The following is an 18413-nucleotide window of genomic DNA, read 5'->3' on the forward strand; positions in this document are numbered from 1 at the left end:
TCATGGACTCCAGTAATTTAAAAAAAAAATCATACAATGTGATTTCTGTTTTTTTAAGATTACAGTATGTCTGTAGGAGTGAAAATGCATCTATGATTGAAATGTCAGACTTCTACCTATTTTCTAAGCGGGTGAACTTGCAAAATCTCAAGGGGTTCAAATACTTTTGCTCCTCACTGTCTGTGCTACTTGATTATAAGTAGCATTACACAGTAGTCACAACTTGGTCAAAACTGCATGCGAAGTGTTTTAGATCATTGTCAATAAATAGTGTCCTTGAGCAGCCAAGTCATTAGCTTGGCAATTAATCGTTGTCAGCCAATTACTACTGAGATAAATTGTCCAAACTTGCACTAATATTTTCATTTATCTTGTGTTTTCCATTTTCAAATCCACTCTGTGCTACTATGTTAACGGTCTTTCCTGACCACTGCAAAAAAAAACACTGCATTCTCACAAGACACCCAGCTTCCAGGCCAGTTCCTTAAAGGCACGGATAGCCATTTTTATCCAGTCAGCAGTCCGCCGTTGAGGGACTCGCCTCAAGGCCGTGTGGGCACCTGCTATGTTGTCACTTCCAATTGAAAATGAGCGTTTAAAAAAAGCCTCTCCTATGTACTCATAACTACATTTCTATCCTCGAGTTCCCTGCAGGGAACAGGTTGTTAATTAGGTGTTCCTCCTCATTTGTTATTTATGCATTCTGTGTGATCATGGAATGGTCCCACTATGTAAGTAGGCATCCAGATACATATAGAAAGGCTATGTTATTCACATATTTTTCCCCGATACTCTGTGTGTGTTCGCTAAGGTGAACCGACTGAACCGAACACAGTTAAGTGTACTCTGGGGTTTTCAATGTGGACACTCAGATGTAGTTATTCAGTAGTCATGGCTATTGATCGGCACACCCAAACTTCCCGACATTGTTGTCTTGTGTAACAACTCATTAACCTTGACCGCGGTATCTGGATTTTGGCAGCACAGCCAATGTCGCATCGGTGTTGATGTGCCTTGTGGTGGACTGACTGCTGATTATTTCAGCTTTACGAGTGTCCTTGCTCGCTGACAACTCTGAACAATTTTCAAACTGTCAAATAGCAAGTTTTGGAATCTGTACTTATTTCCCATTCTATAAAAGCAACCTGTAGGGACACAATCTTTCAAGTTTCTCACTCATTTTCCAGCAAAGATGCTTAATTAGCAATTTCATTAAGGACACGTTCTCCCTCAAGGCTGCTCGCTGTCTCAGAAGGCCCCACACAAGAACGGTCTGACCCCAAAAAGACCCCAAATAAAGCAGGGAGACTTAGAACAAAGGATATTTACGAACGGGAGCCTGGTAGGGGGGACGCAAGGGAATTGAAGGGGTGTCCTGGGATGGGCAAAATATGCTGTTGCGTCTTTACATTTGAGTTGAAAGCATTTCCTGGTATGAGATTACAGCTTCACATAATTCAAGGTTATGTGGGCGTTTGTTTGTCATCCACACAACAGTTTTAAGCATTATGAGTGAAGTAGGAGATTAGCTAGCATTAAGGGTTGGAACCTCTGGGTCTCTCACGATGCGATACAAGGCGCACGATAACGATTATCGATATATGGGCCAGGAAATAATATGTTGCTACGTAATATACAGAAAAAGCAATTCAATTCAATTCCATTTTATTTGTATAGCCCTAAATCACAACAGATGTCTCAAAGGGCTTTGCAGAGGCAATATGATACACAATCAGAAATCAAGCAACAAAGATGAATAGATACAGTTCAAGTCCTGGGTATCCCCTATCCTTAAGACCCTCCATGCCGGCAAGGAAAAACTCCAAAAACTCCAGAGTCAATTGGGAGAAAAATGAGAAACCTCGGGGAGTACCACAGTCAGGAGAGATCCACTCCCAGGACGGATAGACAGGAACCCCAGAACTGCTAAGGGGAATTAGCAGGCGAAGTTACAGTCCGTAAAAATGCAGTGGAGTAAAGGAGCAAGAAGAGGTCCATCTAGCCAGATGAGACGGGGGTAGCAGCGAGGACGTCTATCCAGCCAAGGGTCCGGACAGTCAGGAGGCTGCAGCTGAAAAATAGCTGAAAAAACAAGCTCCTTTCCTCCTTCTGCTGCGAGTTTATCACTAGTAGACGTCCAATTTGTTGGAATTCAAACGGAGTAGACGTCTATGGCAACCAATGACTTTAATTTTGAGGCATTTCAGGTCATTTGCTGTTGATTTTGGGGCTTTTCTGGGTTACCTCCTGTTGATTTTGGGTTAAAGGGCTGTTCGGTCCTTGGACAACCGGTGTCAGCAATTGGTCAGCAATGCCGGCAGTAAATCAGATTCATTCCCAGTAAGGGTTGGACTCCGCCAAGATTGCCCTTTGTCACCGATTCTTTTCATAACTTTTATGGACAGAATTTCTAGGCGCAGCCAAAGGGTTGAGGGTGTCCGGTTTGGTGGCCTTAGCATTGCATCCCTGCTTTTTGCAGATGATGTGGTGCTGTTGGCTGCCATCAAGCTGTGACCTCCAACTCTTAACTGGAGCGGTTTGCAGTTGAGTGTGAAGCGGTTGGGATTAAGATCAGCACCTCCAAATCCAAGACCATGGTCCTAATCGTAAAAGGATGGCGTTCCCTCTCTGGGTCGGGGATGAGATCCTTCCCCAAGTGGAGGAGTTCTTGGGGACTTGTTCGCGAGTGAGGGTAGGAGGAGCGGGAGATCGACAGGCGGATCGGTGTAGCGACTGCAGTGATGCGGACTCTGCACTGGTCTGTAGTGGTGATGAAGGAGCTGAGCCAAAAGGCGAAGCTCTCGAATTACCAGTCGATCTACGTTCTGACCCTTACCTATGGTCACGAGCTGTGGGTCGTGACCGAAAGAACAAGATCGCGGATACAAGCAGCTGAAATGAGTTTCCTCCGCAGGGTGTCTGGGCCCTCCCTTAGAGTTAGAGATCGCTGTCATCCAGGAGGGACTCTGTGTCGAGCCGCTACTCCTCCGTGTAGAGACGAGCTAGTTGAGGTGGCTCGAGCATCTGGTTAGGAGCCCTCCTGGATGCCTCCCTGGAGATGTCTTCCGGGCATGTTCCACCGGTGAGAGGCCCCGGGGACTCTCTCTCGGCTGGCCTGGGAACGCCTTGGTATCCCGTCAGAGGAGCTTGTTGATGTGGCTAGGTAGAGGGAAGTCTGAGCTTCCATGCTAAAGCTGCTGCGACCCGGCCCTGGATTAAGCGGTAGATGATTTTGGGTTACAGGAGAGGAAGTGACCCAGGATTCTCACCGAATGAATAGGCAGTGATTCAAAGTTAACTGGAGGTGACCTTTAAATACCCTAAAGTGAACAGAAAGTGAGCTGGAAATGAACCGAAAATCAAAAAGGCTGGCTGCGAATGCTTTGGTTTGGAATGAGCGAACGTTCATTCGCCCCTCCCATTTTAAATGAATTGGGCGTCTTGCGCCGTTAATGGCAACCATTGAGTTAACAGAGACACTTTTCTCGTGGAAGATTTTAGTAGCAACTTGTTGGTTTCTATATACCGTAGTGGCCCGAATATAAGACGGTGTTTTTTGCATTGAAATAACAGTGAAAAAGAGGGGGTTGTCTTATATTCGCGATCTAGACATTATACCCATTCACGACGCTAGATGGCGCCAGATATCATTGAATCGATGTTCTGTCCTGACAGAGCTCAGCTACTCTCCCCATTCACGACGCTAGATGGCGCTAGATATCATTGAAGCGATGTTCTGTCATGAGAGATCTCAGCTGCTCTTTTTAGTTTAACCAGTTTGCATTATTTTATTGCAATGTTTTCAGATTTGTTTCGAGACCACAGTAACAGTTAGACTTCACTTTGATGGTTAATGCAGTTATTGCAATTTTGTTGTTTTATCACAATAGATTGGTTTATTTACATTTCAAAAGCCAGAAGCCATTCATTTACGAATGTGATTGCACTTTAGTTTACACATTTAAATGTTTAGATATTAAGATTTGAATGAGGCAAAATAACATGCTTTTTCTCTCAAATATGTTGTTATAATCATTTGTTTCTGATGTACTGTAATTATTTTCTGTATAAAAATTGTTTTGGTGTTCAAAAAGTCTTTTTTCAAACTTGAGTCTTGAAGAAGAAGGGTTCGCCTTATAATCAGGGCGGTCTTATATTCGGGCCAATACGGTAATATATATTTTTAAAATAAAAACAGTGACACCTTTTTCAAAGAATATATCGATTTTTGGCAGGAGAATATCGATACCCTTTTGTGATACAAAGTACCCAGATATATCAACATTTCGATATTTTGTCACACTCCTAGCTGGTATTGATGGTGATAGATGTTCAATCCATTTCGAGTGGGAGGCCAAGCAACAATCGAATAACGACAGTTACGCCAAGAAGCTCACAGAGTTCCAGCTTGTGAAGGAAACAGATCAACAACCTTCCAACTGTTCTTCTGGCTTTAACGTTAATTCCAAAATTAATTCATTGGCTTCCATTGACAGCAGTAGTTGTCCAATCCATTTTGAATGGAGGGGGCTGGCAGCAATCGAAAAATCAGTTAACGGCAGCAAAGGAGTTAATTCTTTTTCATTTAATTTCTTTGGGTTTTGTTTTGGTTTTTGTTTTGACTCAAGAAAATCTTATAAGATTTGGTGTCAAATATAAAACAAAATCACATGAATCTGTTGAAAGATTAATCGAGATTAATTGCAGAAAATGTGCATTTCTTCTTTCTGTAATAAACACAGTTTACATGCTTTTTTTTTTTTTTTTTTTTTTTTTTTTTTTTTTTTTTTTTTTTATAAATCTATTGGCTGGTATTGACAGCAATAGACTTTGAATCAACGATTTGACTTCCATTGCCGTCACCGCCACTGAAACATAAGGCGTTTTTTTTTTTTATTCTTTGTTTTAGTTTGTTATGAACTTAAAATTAAATACAGTGTTCTACTTTTTTCTCCACAGTGAATTGAATTCCAAACTTCAAGACACTCTGGAGCAAATAGAGGTACTCTCTCTCATATTCTACTATCTGCAATTGAGTTATTGAAACCAATAACTCTTCAAATGCTTATAACATGATATAGTGTTTGGACCTATCGTTTAGTTTTCTGGAAAAGTTCTTCATTCAGACAGAGGTTTAACTGTTTAATTTTGCCTCAGTCTAATATAAATATTGACTTGCTGAAAACTAAGTTGAGTACAAAAAGCATATAAATGATATCAGTTTCATCTAGAGCTTTGTTGCAATATTCCACTGCGATAAAAGATATGCAAAGCAATTTTCTTCGCACCGCTGCTTCTGCGCTTGAATAGATTAATTACTTTGGTTTGTCTGTACACAAAAAAGGGATGCACGCGCACACACGTAAATATTGCAGAGCCACTAGTGGAACTTCTTGTTGTTTACCTGTCAGCTTTGGTTATAAATAAAAGAAAATCCTTGAAACTAATTTTACTAATCACTTTGTACAAAGACAATTATCAAGTAGATGAGATTTTGTGGATCATGTTTGCAGAACACAATTGCTGATGGAAAATCTACATATTTTATACAGTGTTATGTGAATGTTAACACATTGGCTGACATTGTTGGCTATTGACGTCCAGCCCTGCCGATTTAAACACATTGGACGTCTATAACTGTCAATGGCAGCAAGCGCATTAATCTGTCTTTATTTTGTCTGAAATTAAAAAAAAACAAAAAACAGTTTTGTCACATTAATCTGCAATTAATTTAGTAGACTGTTAACAACGTTAACGGCAGTGAGTTAATCTTTTCTTTTTTTGGGGGGTGATATTTTGACCCAAGAAATTACAAACTTTCCTCTGAAGCAGTGTTGTTTCCGTCAACAATGACGGTTATTGAAAATATTTTGTCCACGAACAATTTTTCTCATGATGTGACAAGCTGAAAACTTGGCATGGGACATAACGAGACGAATGTTAGTTTTCGTCTGACGGGACGACAAGACGAAAATGCTACATACAGTATGTTCACAATGCGTGATATTTTCATATTGTACGTGGAGTACGTCAGCTTGTAAGTCAGTTTGCAAATAGAAAAGGCACGAACCCCAATTGCAAACGCTTTGCAAAAGAAAAAAAAAAAGCACAAATGCAAACTGCCACAACAAGATCCCCAATTCCTAAAGCGCGATTGCAAATTGGCACAGCAGGAACCCCAATTGCCAGAACACGCTTGAAAATGGCTCACAAGAAGAATGCAAAAGCCACAGCACGACGGCAAGTAGCCACAGCACGACTGCAATACGACGACCCGGGGAAAATAAATAAATAAATAAGCGACAACACTTTGTATATTGCTATATGTGCTTTGTGACCATCTTTACTGACCTCTGTGAAGTTGACACACCCAACCCCCATCAGACGCAAATTTATATAAAAATTACGTCAATTGTTTGTGCTGTAAAAAATTGTTATTTATGCTGCTATCTTTTCAGATATTTGATAACTTTTATAAGTTAATCTGAGGCAAAACAGCCTTCCATTTTGATGAAAATTATGTCATATTGTGCTGTAAAAATTGTCGTTTTATAGATATTGAGATAATAATTTCGATTGAGCACGTCATAACTCCCGTGACTGGCGGAGCGCAGTAACTCTCCAAACGTATCAGAAACGAATGGCAACACATCGGGTCCATTTTGCAGTAAATGCGGGGCTGAGAGTGACGCCATCACTCGAAATTCAAATCGCAAGCCCCCCAATTTACTGCAAAATGGACCCAGATTCGTTTGTGCTAGTTGTTGACACCCCCGTTATCGAGATAGTTGATACGCTCCATCGGCCACGGGAGTTTTGACGTCCTCACTCGAAATTAATATCTCAGTATTTATACAACAATCACAGCTACAATTTTTGCAGCACAAACGATTGACATCATTTTTATATAAATTTGCGTCTGATGGCGGGGGGGGGCAACTTCACGTAGGTCCGTAGAGATGGTCACAAAGCACATACAGTCCCTGACAAAAGTCTTGTCGCTTATCCATTTTGTAGAAACAATTGCTAATAACCTGACTTTTAATTATTCAATTGGTTTCAGAAATGGCTCAAATGAAAGCTAAGACCCTCCCAAATGATGTTGAATGTACAAAAATATATTTGTTTCATTGAAAAAAGATTCATCATTTAATGAAGACATAAAGGTCAAATTCTGCGAAGACAAAAGTTTTGTTGCCTACAGAAAGTAGTGTGAAAATTGAACAAAAAATGTACTTCAAATACAAAAATATGTGACATAACACAAGCGAATTAAGTAGTGGTGCTGTGAGATCCAAATTTATTATTTTATATGACTTCCATAGGCTTGAAGGACTGCATCCATGCGGTTCGGCAAGGATTCATACAATTTATTGATGAAGTCATCAGGAACATCAAAGAAAGCAGTCTTGCATGCCTCCCAGAGTTCATCAACGTTCTTGGGTTTCATCTTCCATGCTTCCTCTTTCATCCTGTTCATGTCTGGTGACAGGGCTGGCCAGTCCTGGAGGATCTTGATCTTCTTTGCCTTAAGGAACTTTGAGGTAGAGATTGAAGTATGCGGTGGAGCACCATCCTGCTGCAGAATGTGTCCCTTTTTATGGTTAGGAATGTAGAGGCAGCTAAGATTTGTTGATATTTCAGACTATGTTGCCTTCCACCCTGCAGATCTCTCGCACACCCCATACTGAATGTAACGCCAGACCATGATTTTGCCACCATCCAACTTCACTGTTTTCTGAGTGAATCTCGGATCCATGCACACTCCAGTAGGTCTCCTGCAATATTTGTGGTGACTGTGGTGTAATTCAATTGAAGATAAATCTGAAAAATCCACCTTTTGCCACTTTTCCAGCGTCCATCCTTTTCACAGGCTGTGGGCCTTGGCAAATGTCACACTGTTTTTTAATTTGTGGCAAAAGGTGGATTTTGGTGTGCGAGAGATCTGCAGGCCAGCTCAGTCACCAGACATGAACAGGATGAAAGAGGGAGCATGGAAGATGAAACCCAAAATGGTTGATGTACTCTGGGAGGCATGCAAGACTGCTTTCTTTGATGTTCCTGATGACTTCATCAATAAATTGTATGAATTCTTGCCAAAGCCCATGGAAGTCAGACAAAATATTAAATTTGATCTCACAGCACCACTACTTAATTCGCTTGTTATGTAACATATTTTTGTATTTGTATTTTGCATTTTTTGTTCAATTTTCACACTACTTTCTGTAGGCAACAAAATTTTGTCTTGCCAAAATTTGACCTTTATGTCTTCATTAAATGATGAATCTTTTTTCAGTGAAACAAATACATTTTTTGTACATTCAGCATCATTTGGGAGGGTCTTAGCTTTCATATGAGCCATTTCTGAAACCAATTGACTAATTAAAAGCCAGGTTATTAGCAATTGTTTCTACAAAATGGATAAGCGACAAGACTTGTCAGGGACTGTAGATTAATCACGATTGAGATGAATTTTTAGGAAATGTACGTTTCATCTTCCTGTTTAACAAAATTTTTAGCATTTCATTCAGCTAATGGCATTAAATACATTAAATATATTGCTTTTTGGTCTTCATTTACAAACATTTATTCTGGTTCTTTGCTTGTCGCCCTATATACACACGAATCGAGAGAACATTTTATCTCCGTCAGCACATAGTTTGCATCAGTATGGCAAGGTCATTATCGTACAGCACTTCGCTCACATCTTTACACCTTTTTTTTTCCAAAAACAGCCACTTTCATCCCCCATCCAATTACCGTATCCACTGCTTTGTGTATGAGCCACACATCTGCACATCTCTATCGAAATCCCTGGTCTTAATGTTGCTAATCCCCTCTGTTTCTTCCCCCACCTTTTGTCATCCATCTGTTTCCACTTCCAGGAGCAGCTTGACGTTGCCCTGTCAAAGACTTGCAAACACTTTGATGTTTCACACTATACTAAGGTCCAGCTGGCCTACACGCTGCTGGGGAAGACCCAGGTGAGTGGTTGCTCTTCAGTTCAAGGTCATGGAAACGGTCCAAAACTAAGGAGCGCCTTAATCCTTGTTTCTTTTTCAAGCCTTTGTCCAACATTGACTTATTATCCCCCATTAATTTGAATTGAGAGTGAATGTCATGCACGTCATTTGCCAGATAAATGACAACCACAAGGTTGTGCTAATATTCTGGCAGAAGGTTGTAATCGTCCAATACATCTTGACAAGAGATCATATTTTCTAAATCAATATTTGCACGCAAAACGTAATGTATTCAGTTTGAAAATGTCTCATATGAATGGGTTTATTTAATTGCATCAATATTTGATCAAATATACTGACTTGTTTAATTGGTAAGACATTTTGAGAAGATTTGAAATGTCTCAGAAATCATGTTTCCAGAAGAACACAACTGTACAAGGTCGGTAGATTGGTTTCAATTAACTCATTCACTCCCAGCCATTTTCACTGGTGCAACCCCCTTCGCTCCCGGCCGTTTTACTGGATTTTGACTTATTTTGCATGGCCCACAGAAAATTCTGTTCTATTGCTATATAAACATGGAACCCACCAAAAGAAGGATTAGATTCTCTTCTTTCAGCAGGAAAAAAAAAAGTAAGTTCACATTTTTTTCCATTCTTTAGAAATCAGCATTAGAAAATAAATTAGTTCGAGCAATTTTCCAATTTGTGATGAAAAAACAGAGAAATTGAGCCTTATGTGAAAGCATACAGTTCAAACATAACTTTGACTATAACACAGCTATTTTTTTGCTTTAGTTCCATCCCAAACATCTAAATAATGTTTTCCTTTTACAAAATAAGATAAACAACATGACAAATAGAGCTTTTGATAGCAAAGTAACAATTTATTTACACATAACTAACTGAGAGATGATGCTGTTGTGGCCACGACAGCCGGGTAAACTTTTCCCTCATCGCCGCCTGTCTCATAAAGATGGATTTTTTTGAGTCTCTGCGGGGTCTGCTCGGCGAGCAGCACAGACTCAACGGCATCGTCCGCTGCACTGGTGGTCCCGGTCGTTCTGCTTGGTCGTCCAGCGCCTGGCATCCCAGGCGTCCTCTAGGTTGTTCTCCATTCGGTCGTCTTTCGCCGGCGCCTGGCCGTTCGTTGCCGTTGAATCGGGTTGCGGGTCTTACCAAATGCGCTACAGTAATCCAGTGGCCAGTTTTATTGCTTTAAAATGGATTTTCAGCTTTGTGCTTTGGAGCTAAATTGAAACAGAACCCAGAGATGTCTCTTGGAAAAAAAAACAACTTAAAAGATGTATAAATACATCTTTGGGACACTGAAACAATTAAAAATAGAACGTATTTATACGTTTTTGGGCGCAAATGAGTTAAAATTGATTGTTTTTCACCCTTTAAACTCATGCACTGCTACTACTGATCATGGATTGGATGTCTGTCTCCGTCAATGACAGTCAATAAATTAAGCAAATCCTATTTTAGTACAAAACGGCAGCAAAAAGGTAAAATCAATCTACTTCACCGCACCTGGCTAGGAAGAGCCTAAAGCCTATTCAGTTTAATGTTAAACATAAATGTTTCAAAATGGCTAATGAGCAAAGAAACATAAATCCTCTCACTAAAAAAAGATGACAGCCTTATTTTTAAGAGGTATAAATGTGAAAGTGAAGGACTATTTTCAGCTGTAATTCATATTGTGAGATTATCTAGTCCAAATGGATTGGACGTATATAGCCGTCAATAGCAGCCAATAAGTAAAGCAGCAGAGCCCATGTTCATCTTAATGAAGCAACATGTCACAACAGTGTCGTTTCCTGATGACTTTTTAATAGGTCTTTGACAATAATGCATCTCTGTCATGGAGAAAAAGCTATTAGGTGTTGACTGGAATGCCAATGCTTGTTTAATGAATAGCTGAAAAACAATTTTCACTTGCTCATATGTATAAATGTGTTTAGTCTTCTAAGAAACCACATGAAATGTGTGTTAAATTTCAGTTTATTTACTTATTTATATACTGTATTTTTAAAAATGTTTATTTACAAATGCAGCTGAACTGAAAATGGTTTAAGGCAGGAGGTCAGCAACCCGTAGCTCTAGAGCCGCTTTAGCGCTGCCCTAGTGGCTCCCTGGAGCCTTTTCAAAGATGCTTGAAAATTGAAAAAGATGGGGGAGGGAAATATATTTTTAGTTTAATATGATTTCTGTAGGAGGAAAAACATGGGTCAAACATTCTTTTAATTCATTAATATGATAATGAAGTTAAACTTGAGGCAACATCATACAAAGGAGAGTACTCATGTGGTGCGTCATTCTCTATAGCAGGGGTCGGGAACCTTTTTGACTGAGAGGGCCATGAACACCACATTTTTAAAAATGTAATTCTGTGAGAGCCATGTAATATGTTCAAAACTAAAAATACAAGTAATGTGTGCATTTTATCTAATTTCAACACTTTTAATGTACAAGTTTGGGTTAGTCTCTGAATTCTTTTTAATAACATAACAAGTCGCATTAGCATTAATGCGACTTCTGGTGCTGCATTGTTTTGCTGATGGCTTTGTAGTCTGGTTGATACTTGGGGGGGGGTTACACTTCATGCAGGCATTGAGAAACTTAGGATGCGTCTCTTTTCATGTTCACGAAGCCCCACGAATCCTGTTTTTCCCCACCACGTACGGAGCACCATCAGTACACACCGAAACAAGTTTATCCATCGGTAGATTTTTTTTTCTTTAGCGAACTCAGTGAAGGACTTGAATAAATCCTTCCCTCTTGTTGTCCCTTTCATAGTCAAAACCTTGCAATCACGCTGAATTGGGATAAATGGCTTACGTTTGTTGACTCATCCAAAGCGAGAGAAAAAACGGTGCCGCATTTATGTCCTTCACTTGCAAAAACTCTCCACTAAGGCAAATTCCTCTGTCAGTTCCTGCTCAAAAGTACGATACGCCTCGTCTTTTTTTTTTTTCCCCATCTTTTCAAAAGGTTTTCTAAAATTAGCTGACAAACGCGGAAAAGGAAACTACAAACGAGTGAAGTTTACTTCACGCACATGCGCACATTGGCCGCTATTTTCGACAGCAAAATACGGCGACCCCACTTGAACAGTGTCTCTGCCTCATTTGCGTTGCCAATGAGATTGATAGAAAGATAAAAATATAGATAGACACAGCGGCATGTACGTTTGCCACTTTCCCACTAAAATGACTGCGAACCGGCTTTCTAGTCACCGGTTGTAGTATACGGACTACATATCCCATGATCACCCTGGGCTCACGCAGCCAATGGCATGGGACTTGGGGGGGATCTAACGTAGCACATCTAGGTTGCTATTTGATGATATCTAGTGTAGGGCTGTCCCAAACGACTATTTTCTCCCGATTAGTCAGCCGACTATTTTACGATTAGTCGACTAAACTAATTAAAAAATAATAATTTTTAAAAAACTAATTTAGCAATGAAATTTTTGTTGACACTTATCAATTCACAAAAACATATTGGAACACTTAAATTTTTAATTAAAGTACAAATAAACACGTAAATAGCAATAATAAATCACAAATAAACAATGAGTTCAAATGCTGATAGAATTAACTAGTGCAAAAGAATGGAATGTAAACTGATTCAGAACACTGACACCGCCTTTCCAACATGATTCAAACAATTCTTAAAAAAAAACACCCTAGCGTTAATATTATAGTATAGTACTATATATAATAGTATTATAATAATTATAATAATTATTCATTGCCAATCAGATTTTTCATAAAGAGTGTCATTTTAAAGGTATTCTTAGTGTAGGATCTGAATTGTGAAGTATGTGGGATTAACTCCAGAAATCGCTATTTATATGACGAACATGACATGCCTTTATTTTGAAATGTTCACCAGAAGTACGTTCGCTAACCCGCTAACTTCAGCTTTACGCGCCGCAAGAAAAGCACTTTGTCATTGCATGTAGTGTCAGTAATAGCTTTTTTTGTCATTTTTTTCATTTACAAATGCTTTTAACCAGCGATTTTTCATGTTTGAAGTGTCACCTTTTAACCGCAAATTTGCTTTCACGGGACGACTGCCAATGTTTTATAGCAGGCTAAAGTCGGTTGCCTTTTTCCCCCATTCACCTCAGTGTAGCAGTGCTAACGTTACAGTGTTTAATATAGATGTGTTTTCTTATTTTGTATGTCTAAACTTTAATTCTACAGCGTGTTGATAAGAGAAAGGAACTGGAGTCTCATATGCCATCAGCACGCACGCACCAATGTATGCACGCGCGCCGCAATAAAAGGCAGCCGTGAAAATTACCGCCCTCATTTTTATTTGCCGTGCGATAAATGGACTCATTGCATATCGCGACAGGCTTAGCAACTTCAATAAAACATGTCGATAGGCAGTTAGATGGACTTACAAACTGGGTGACGGCGCTTTAGGTGTTTATTCACGGCCGACGTGCAGCCAAGCTTGGCATTGAAAAGACAGGACACAAGAGTGTACCCTCCTTTGTTTCTTTGAAATAAGTCAAGGTTTAGACACTCTGGTGCGCTTTTTTGGCTTTGTGCCGCTTTCCCCGCTTGCATACAGAGCGTCTGACATTCTGACTTTCCACGCATATATATTTTTTAACCCTTCATTAACCGTCGACGGGATGTTGTGCTCGTTGACGGATTTACAGTACGTCATCGATGACGTCGACTAGTCGGGACAGCTATAATCTAGTGCGAATTGCGCGAGTGTTGTCGGAGCATTAAAAAGTCACATCGTCCCTCCCCAGATTACTGTGCATTTGAATCTATGCGTGAGTAGTTTGGAGTTCATTCAAGATGACAATATACAAATAGGCATTTGCTGTGGTTAAGTACAATAATATTATCGCATGACCAGTTCTTATTTTTGTCACTTTTTTTTTTCAAGACTGCCACACCCACTCTGCCAGTCGCCGTTTAATCCGACTTGGAGCCACTTTGCTCGGCTTTGTCGCCGCTAAGTCTCGGCCTACTCACCTGACTCTTGATCGACATCCTTGTTGCACAACAAAACAGCTACTTATCTTGCTTTGAGGAAGAGAAATAGCTTTATAAAAAGCTTTACTACTTTTGGCGAGAAAGGAATACTTTTTTGTTGTGAACTACAGTTCTACACAAATGTACATTGCGTTATCATTTGGCTTGGCAATTGGGGAGTGAAAGCCATTTTCCAAATGCCCCAAACTTCAAGAAAACTCATTTATCAATGTTTCCTTGGCCTTTTTATGTGTCTGTCCACCGAACAGCATAAGTACGCCAGCACCTCTGCTGTTGGATGCACTCAGAATTTGCCTCAAGATGCCTCTCAGAGCCGATCAGACAAAATTTCAATATTTTGGAAGACATTTGCGTACTTGTGAGAATGCTCCATCATAGACTCCACCATCAGTTGACAAGACAGCTTCCACAGACATTGCGCTCCGCCTTCCCGTAGGGTGCCGACCCAGGCAGTACATTGAGTGGCATGACAAACGTTTTACTTCATACAAGCAGGCAGGAGTGTCTCAAGAGTGATTTGTTCGAGGATTCAAGGTTATTATAATAGAAAATAGCACCATGCGTGCACTTTGAAACGTTGTGAAAAAAAAAAAATCAATGGATAACATTAGTGTAACTTTGAAGTATTTACGTAAAATGAACGATAACTGCCCGTTTTTTTGCTTTTCACCAAGAATCTAGACAGTTTTACGTTCATATCTATAGAAATTGCGCGATTTAAGCATTTATTTCCAAGAGTTTTCAACTTAAAAGCTGTGTTTCCTGACGGCCGCCATGTTGGATTACACGATACCGTAACTTTTGCTTGAAATATTTACGTAAAATGAACGATAACTGCCCGTTTTTTGCTTTTCACCAAGAATCTCGACTGTTTTATGTTCATATCTATAGAAATTGCACGATTTAAGCATTTATTTCCAAGAGTTTTCAACTTAAAAAGATCTTTGTTTTGTGAAGTCCGCCATGTTAAAAAAAAAAAAAAAAAAAGTTGCTATTCCTGGCAAAAACATATATGTTAAATATTGCTATCGATCCTGAAAATATAGGTGATTATATCTGCATTTGTTGATTTTTGTGCATTTAGCATAAAAACTGAGAATTTTGAAGCCATTTTTTGTTATACTTATTTAAAAAATAATTAGGATTTTGTTATGGAACGAGTTTGAATTTTTGGATGCCACTGCTCATGGAGACTTGTATATGCCTCAGGGAGGTGCCTGTTTTGGTTTTAGGTCGCTAGTGGCTTTGGTTTTGAAAATATTTGAATTTTGAAGTTTGTTAAAATAGGCCCCCTTTGGATCGGTCCCGAGTCCTGTGTCCCGTCAACTGATAGTGAAGTCTGTGGCTCCGTATTTTATTTCCGTCTCATCGTACAAAAACACTTACTGGAAAATTGGTCTTGAAAGTCCTTAAGAAGTGCTTGAATTTTAACATGAAAAAGGTGTACGAACTAGGAGTGGGAAACTCTTGGTAACTCACGATACGATACGGTTTGCGATGCAAAGCTCACGATAACGATGATCTGACGATACGGCGATACAACGATTATTGATACATTGGTCAGGAAATCATTGTAGGATATTCTCAAAACAACTAATAAACAGAAAAACAAGCTTCTGCTGTGAATTGGAATACGTTTATCACTAGTAGACGTCCAATCCATTTGAACATTCGTTCATTCGCTGCCATCCCTCCCACTTCAAACGGATTGAACGTCTATGGCAGTCAGTAGCAGCCAGTGCCAGGTAATTTTGGGCCATTTTAGGTCATTTACCTGTTGATTTTCAGTTACTTCCTGTTGATTTTGGGGTATTTTATGGGTCACTTCCTGTTCATTTTGTGCTACAGAACAGGAAGTGACCTGGGAATCACCCAAATGAACAGGCAGTGACTCAAACTCAACAGGAAATGACCTGGAAATGCCTTGAAAACTGACAGAATGACTGTGAATGCTCTGGTTTCTAAATGGATTGGGTGTCGAGCACCGTCAAGACAGCCTTAGAGTTAACCGAGACACTAATTTGGTGGTAGATTTTGGTAAATTGTTGGTTCCTTTTTTTTTTTTTTTTTTTAATGAAAAAGACATTGACACCTTTTAAAACGATATCTGGATTCTTGCAGGAGCATATCGATAACCTTTTGGGATACAAAGTATCACGATATATTACCATTTCGATATTTTGTCACACCCCTAGTACGAACCCTTAAGAAGTGATACAGAATTGCTCCAAAATCAAAAGGAAGTGACCTGGAGTTGAACCAGAGTAAAGCATCTCCACATAATTCTCCATAAATGTCATTTTCTTGTATTCACTGTGTCATTGTTAGTCAAATTGATTTTGAACAGTTTTTCTTTTAGTCATTTAACCCATTGGCTGCATTGACGGCTATAGACGTTCAAGCCATATGGACTAGGAGATTTTCCAAAATGGATTGGACATCTATCGACGTCAAAGGCACAAAAAAAATGTGTTTTTGTAGTTTGGTAGGCAATATTTCCCCAATTCACACAGGCAGATGAAAATGAAATCTCGTTTTAATCGTTTTCATAACTCTGTGTTTGCTTTTCTCTGCAGACTGCCATGGACCAGCTGCACATGCACTTCACCCAAGCAATTCACAACACAGTCTTCCAAGTGGTGCTGGGATACGTCGAGCTCTGTGCTGGCAACGCCGATACCAAGTTTCAGAAAATGCAATATAAAGATCTATGTACGGTAAGAAAATGTGCATATATCACCAGCTGCTTCCTGCCTTGTTCTTGTATGTCTGTGCTTGTACCATCTCGATTCCACTTTCAAATAAATCAGTTTTAGAAGCCGTAGCTCGGTCAATTTATCAGGAATTTAGTGGGGCGAATTGCTGGGATACCCCCTAGAGATTACGCTGTAGAAGGGTTATGCTCGTTGTAAAGGTTCTTTATGCCTTTGTATGGCGGACAATTCGTTTCAGTGTCCTTTCACGCTGTATTTGAGTTGTGTTCGTTTTGTTCTTCATGCTCCATGTTCAGAATTCACAGAAATCAAAGTAGTTTCGAACGCTTTGAATCTCGGTTCCGATGATAAGCAAAGGTTGAACCGCGTGAAAGCTAACGTTAGACCTTCTAAACTCGCCTTTTTAATTACGTGACTTAAAATTCAAAAGCAACGGGAAGCCTCTGAGAGGTTAGGATTATGGTAAAGGGCGTATTAATTTTACATCAGCGTCTCATTATTGTTGGCCAGACTCTGTAGCAATCTCATGGTCTGTTTGACATTCTTGATAGAATTCACTCATTCCAGTTATAAGAAGGCAAGTGAGTGGAAATGTTAGCCTTTTAACAAGTAAGAGATTTATATAAATTTTAACTTCAAAACAAAGCTTGTAACGGATTAACTCGAGTGAAATGTGTGAAGTGAAAGTGTTTATGTCCAATCAGTTCCAACTGGAATTAAGTTAATTGAGGTTAATCTAGCAATATATTAAGGTTACAAATTTCAGAACATAATTTGTAACAGAAAAATTAGAGAAAAAATGTACTCATTGGCTGCTTCAGCAAATAATCTAAATTAATTGTGGTAAATCTTGCGATAGTTTAATATAATTTAACTTTTTAATTAAAGACCAAAGCTGGTCACAGATTTGCTTAAGTCAAATCAACACAGAGAAATCAGACAAAAATGGTTAACTCATTGGCTGCCATTGACACCAATAGATGTCCAATCCATTCGAACTGGGAGACTCACTGGCTGCTTCTGCAATTATTTCTAAATTAATTGTGATTAATCTAGCAATATATTAGGGTGATGATTTTTTTTCAAGCTTCAGAGCATAATTTGTAACAGATTTACTTGTGTCAAACCACTGTGAAAAAAATTAGACTAAAAATTTGAACTCATTGGCTGCTTTAGCTGCTTTATCAAATAATCTACCGAAATTTTCGGACTATAAGCAGCTACTTTATTCCCTCAGTTTGAAACCTGCAGTTTATAGTCCAGTGCGGCTTATTTGTTGATTTATTTAGGTTGATAGGTAACACTTTATTTGACAGCGGTGTCATAAAACTGTCATAAAACCGTCATAATTGTGACATGACAATCTCATGGGCATTAATGAATGCTTATGACAGATGTCATTTAGTATCAAACAGCAAATTATGTCACTTGACTCCATTTATGTCCAGGTGGGATCTTCTACATCCATTCAAAAGTGAGATAATTTGCCAGATGACACAAAATGACATCCGTGATAAACATTTATTCATTCTCATCTCATGGCAGTGTCATGTCATAATTATGATGGTGTTATGACAGTTTTATGGCGCCACTGTCAAATAAAGTGTTACAGAATACCAGAGCTAGCGATTAATGAAACAATAGGAATAGTAACTGAAGAAATAATTAACACAGAACATGAATATTGATTGCTATTTACATATT

At 39.2% G+C, this 18413-nt stretch overlaps 1 protein-coding gene across 3 annotated transcripts in view; it reads left to right on the plus strand.

The window, feature by feature from the left end:
• The window catches only part of vps50 (VPS50 EARP/GARPII complex subunit), a 149702-nt gene that overhangs the window by 53191 nt on the left and 78098 nt on the right, over positions 1-18413 (plus strand). For all 3 annotated transcript variants that reach the window (XM_057827781.1, XM_057827780.1, XM_057827782.1), the window contains exons 10-12: positions 4960-5002; positions 8886-8984; positions 16572-16712. In XM_057827781.1, coding sequence (XP_057683764.1) covers positions 4960-5002; positions 8886-8984; positions 16572-16712 — 283 coding nt within the window. The remainder of the gene's footprint in view (positions 1-4959; positions 5003-8885; positions 8985-16571; positions 16713-18413) is intronic.

The sequence above is a fragment of the Corythoichthys intestinalis genome, chromosome 22 (assembly GCF_030265065.1).
Source record: "Corythoichthys intestinalis isolate RoL2023-P3 chromosome 22, ASM3026506v1, whole genome shotgun sequence".
Taxonomy (NCBI): domain Eukaryota; kingdom Metazoa; phylum Chordata; class Actinopteri; order Syngnathiformes; family Syngnathidae; genus Corythoichthys; species Corythoichthys intestinalis.